Genomic DNA, 5,249 nt, shown 5'->3' on the forward strand with positions numbered 1-5,249 from the left:
ACCACAGCTGCATGGGATGGAGTACACGCAGTCTTTGGTCATATTCTCTTCTATTGGTGTTTTTACTCGAAGTAGATATTTGCGAAGTGTTGTATTACTCTTGAATACTGTCCTGATGTCATATGGGCCGCATATCTTTTGTATCTTTTCGGAGAGGCTTTTCACACAGAGTAGACAGACTGTGGACAGTTTATTGGTTTCATCCTCTCTTTTCTTCTCCCCAAGACACCTGATGAAGGCTGGAGGGTGTATCAGCAGAAACGTTGCGTTAACAAGAAACAAGATGAGGACAAATGTCCGTCGAATGTAAATAATGTAAAGAAGAGACTTTCCAGCATTTCAAATGTTAGGAATACCATTTTCATTACTCATAGAGAACCTAGTAGCAAATTCATGAGTAATTTGGGGATGAAGTTTATAATCATATAAATTATCTAAATTATTAAATCACTTAATTATTAGTACTACTATTTCGCAAGAGTAAAACTGTAACCTGTTTAGTATTAAACCTAAGGAAAGCTAAAATGCGCTTACTATTAAAGAATCTGGATGAAAAGGCAACAAAGCTTTCCTTCGTGAACATTTAAACGTCCTGAATACGAATTTATGAAGTTCATCGCAATTCTATTTTACGCAGAAGTAAATTTTCCCTATCATATTCTTTTCATAAAAATGCAGTCTTATTAAATCTTTTGAGTGTTTTTTTTGTGGAACCCATTTCCCGTTTTTTTTTTCTTTTTCCATGTTTAAAATGTTTTTTGAAAGTATACTGACCAATTAAGAAGTATTAGGTAACAATAAGTTTAGATTTAGAAACGACAAAACATTAAGCAAAACATATACATGTTTATATAATTTGAAGTTGAAATTTCGTTTTCTTTTTATGACTTTTTTGTTATTGGATGATTGTATTGTTACGTAGGACATCGAAGACCGGAGATAATGACGTGGGGAAACTTTCCTCTTCAATAGTTGTCAGTCGACAGCAGCAAAACGTGTGCATGGAGGGAATTCCAAGGAGTCGAAGTTCTCAGGAGAAAGAACCAGTTTAGTGTAATGCCTGGAAGAGCAAAATGAGAAATATTATGAGTGATAAGAGAAGTAAAAAACCAAAAGAGACTACAGGCCATGACGTAACAGAGTGCAGGTTACTATAGTTTCCTCTGCGGATAGTATAATGTTTTACAATGACTGAGCATTGTTCCTCAACAGCTAACAGCAATAGAAATGGAATCGAGCACCACTGAAACATTTTTTCTAGAATATACGAAATGATTTCAAATAACTTTAAACGTAAATTCGTCTATTATTTCCTCTTCCTTATTAACAATATATAGTCTATTATTGCATAAACGAATCTCATGAGTTGTCTGTTAACGAAATAAATTCATGTTATTTCTATGCTTACCTAAAGGCGGGATCCCTTCACATATTTTTACTGGTATCTGACTTATCTGAGTCCTCTGTAACGCCTGAAACCATTGAAGCAAATTATATAATGTATATATAAGTGTGTATGTGTATGTAATATGTATGTATGTATGCATGCATGTAGTAATGTATGCATGTATGCATGGATGTATGGATGGATGGATGTATGGATGTATGGATGTTTGTATGGATGTATGTATATATATATATACATGCATGCATGCATGCATGCATACATGTATGTTTGTATATGTATATGTTGATATGTAAGTATATGTGTGTGGTTTTTATTGACCAATACATACATATGTACAGACATACATGGTTGCTTGCATACATGTGTATATAGACACAGAAACGCACATGGAATCATACACAAACACACAGAGATACATACATGTATACATACATAGTTGGATGTGTCTCTAAAGCACATATATATATATTTATGTATGTATGTATATATATATATATATATATATATATATATATATATATATATATATATATGAGTATTACGTATGTACGAATGAGTGTATACGGATATAGGGAAATAAGTTGCATAACTGCTGCCTTACTCTCAAAATCTGGATCATTGGTCGTACTTAACAGCGCCTGCTGAATACAGAACTCCCGTCCGGGTTTAGTCATGAAACACACGAAATTAGCGATGAAGATAAGCAACAGGATAATAGCCAGAATAATTATAACTATATTCTCCACTTTAAAGCCTAAAAAACAAGGGTATTATATGTTAAATTCGAAGGAAATGCTAATTCATTTTTTTATTAATTTTTCTTCTACATCATTTAATTATTATTGCACAATAATCAGCATTATGCCGATAAATGAAGGATAATTCTCAGCTCATTTCATATATTATTATTAGAATCTTCATTATCATTACTGGCATCATTATACTCGACTATAAGCCCAACAGTATTACCAATACTTCTGTCATTGTCAACAGCTTCTTTTCTCGACTCTGCTCACCATCTTCTCGAAAAACCTGATATAGCATACCTCTGACAAAGAGATGTAATCCATTTCTACTGACCAAAATAGACAGAGCTAGGGAATCTTTTTGGTAAGTGTAGGATTGGTGTTTACGTGAGAACCCTCCTCCCCTGCATTCATCTTTCTAAAATTGGCTTGAAATTTTGACGCAGGAGCAACAATTTCGAGGGAGGGGTAAGTCGATTACATCGACCCCAGTATTCAACTGGAAGAATGAAATGCAAAGTCGATCACGGTGGTGTTTAAACTCAGAACGTAAAGATAGATGAAGTAAATACTAACGGAATGCTAACGATTCTACCTACGCGCGCCTCCACACACACACACACACACACACACACACACGCACACACACACGCACACACACACAGATAGATAGATAGATAGATAGATAGATAGATAGATAGATAGATAGATAGATAGATAGATAGATAGATAGATAGATAGATGTCATATTTAGTGACAGTTATAGTTTTCTTTTTTGGTAAAACATTGCAAATTGGTGTCTATTTTAATTCTTTGTATACAAATTACCGATGCGCCAAATCATCCATATATTTCTATGATGAAAACATATATACAGACATAGAATTAAGTCCGAAATCTCCTGAAGTAGAATCAGTCCATACTGATGAGGCAACGGAAATTGTCGAAACTGAATACAGTGTAAGGAGTTCTCAAACGGTGTTTTCGGACGACTATAATCCCAGTCTGTATATATATATATACAATTATAATGTGCTTTGACTACAGCATTAGAGCATTTTAGCTCTAACTTCTGGCAATGTAGGTGTTTCTAGCACCCTAGTCACATTTAGTGACAGTTATAGCTTTCCTTTTTGGTAAAACATTGCAAACTACTATCTATTTTACTTCTATATATATATATACACTGACAAAAATAGGTTTAAGACCGATGAGGAGAGTTCTATTCTTTCATTAATATATTTTTAACAAAACTATAAAATTATTTTACTTTTTTGTGTTTATGTAGAATGTTTTTCCTCTTTCGAATGATATAGGCGTTATATATCTTTTCTACAATTCGAATAATTTTAACGCGCAATTAGTTCAAATGATTAGAAATTATCAGCAAAATACGTTTAAGACCGTACCAAGATTAAAAAAGTAAAATAATTTTATGTAGTTTTGTTTAAAATAAATTAATGAAGGAATAGAACTGTCATCATCAGTCTTAAACTTATTTTGGCCAGTGTATATATATATATGTGTGTGTGTGTGTGTGTGTGTGTGTGTGTGTGTATGTATATATGACCCAACAGATACAGTGAAATTGAAACTCACTTAATTCAGTAAGTTTAAATACCAAATAGATGTAAACCACCAAACTGGAATTTATATTCTTCGTCTAGATTTCTCATTCCATAGTAAATTAAAAATAATAATGGAAAATGAGTTATGAAATACAGATATTGATAAAACAAATTCAATGGAATCAAAATAATTTCTCTCATTCTTTAAAAGATCGAAAACAAGTGTGATCATTTGGGAGATAATTATATACACAAGAAATAAAATAACCAGTTATCTTTAAAATATTGATAAAATAATTACAAAGGCAAGGGTAAAGTAAGCAACGTTTCTTTTGATTATACGACATAATCAGAGGAATAAGGATAGAGTCCATGACCTTCTGTTTAGAATTTCCGAGGCAGTTGGAAGGATACTATTCTTAGGTCGATGACGTGTTACTTATTACAGTGAACGCCGTCTAGGCTTTCGTGGACCAGATGGAGTTGACAAACTGGGCGATAGAATAAGCTTATTACCACAAAAGTGAAACAGATTTACTGACGGGCTTATAAAGTGTCCATCCAGCAAATTTCAATAAGGCTTTAGTTACCTAAGTCTATAGTACAAGACACTTGTCTAATGTAACATGTAGTAGAACAGAACGCGAAACCACATAGACGCGAAGCAAACGCCTTAAACACACATCCAGCCAGATTTTCGTCCAATATAATTCAGGAGCAACAAAGTATAAACGGTAAGCAGGAAACAAATTTACTGACGAAAGATATTATAAGTTATAGAAGCTGAAAAATTTTTTAGGGAAACAGTGCAGCTTAAATTTAATCAGACTTACCTTCTTTGTGTATTAATTTATATACTCTTCTTTTCTTACTGTAACTTTCACACTGGACATCCAGTTCCGTTGTATTAGAGGGAAGAAACAATTTCAGAATTGAACCACCAGGAGCACATGTTATATCCATTGTTTCGTATTGTGAGTGAACGGGTTGGAATCCTCCAGAGCAGTTACCTATAATGGAATCATTTCCTTTCCACATTGACAGTGCGTCTCCCTCTTCTAAAGGGCATAAAAGTGTTGCGACGCGATCACCTGTAACTGTTATAGTGCCAGCATCATAAACAGTCAAATTTCTACTGTCTATAAATAGAAAGGTAATATCAAAGAAGGACAAGCGACGGAAAGTAGCAGCTTAGGAATATATGAATACATAATTATCTGTTACATAGTTTAAAATGCTAATGGAATTAACAAGAGTGGTGTCACTCGAATAGATACCGACTTTACTTATCGGCTAGATAGTCATAATGGGAGATATATCACGATTCCTATATATAAGACCACCTAAATATACACACATTTATACGTAGTCATACATATTTGCATATCATATGTTTATACATATATATATATATATAGATAGATAGATAGATAGATAGATAGATAGATAGATAGATAGATAGATAGATAGATAGATAGATAGATAGATATAGATATATAGATATACATATATATACAGATATAGGGT

General features: G+C 33.1%; 1 protein-coding gene across 1 annotated transcript in view; it reads right to left on the bottom strand.

The window, feature by feature from the left end:
• Positions 1-826: 826 nt before the first annotated feature.
• Positions 827-5,249, bottom strand: part of LOC106876421 (uncharacterized) — a 23,566-nt gene continuing 19,143 nt past the window's right edge. Inside the window, exons 5-8 of the mRNA XM_014924964.1 lie at positions 4,556-4,861; positions 2,010-2,162; positions 1,409-1,472; positions 827-1,060 (exon numbers count right to left, since the gene is read on the bottom strand). Of these exons, the coding sequence (XP_014780450.1) occupies positions 1,426-1,472; positions 2,010-2,162; positions 4,556-4,861 (506 nt within the window). The 3' untranslated portion in view covers positions 827-1,060; positions 1,409-1,425. The remainder of the gene's footprint in view (positions 1,061-1,408; positions 1,473-2,009; positions 2,163-4,555; positions 4,862-5,249) is intronic.

This window comes from Octopus bimaculoides, chromosome 5 (genome assembly GCF_001194135.2).
Source record: "Octopus bimaculoides isolate UCB-OBI-ISO-001 chromosome 5, ASM119413v2, whole genome shotgun sequence".
NCBI lineage: Eukaryota > Metazoa > Mollusca > Cephalopoda > Octopoda > Octopodidae > Octopus > Octopus bimaculoides.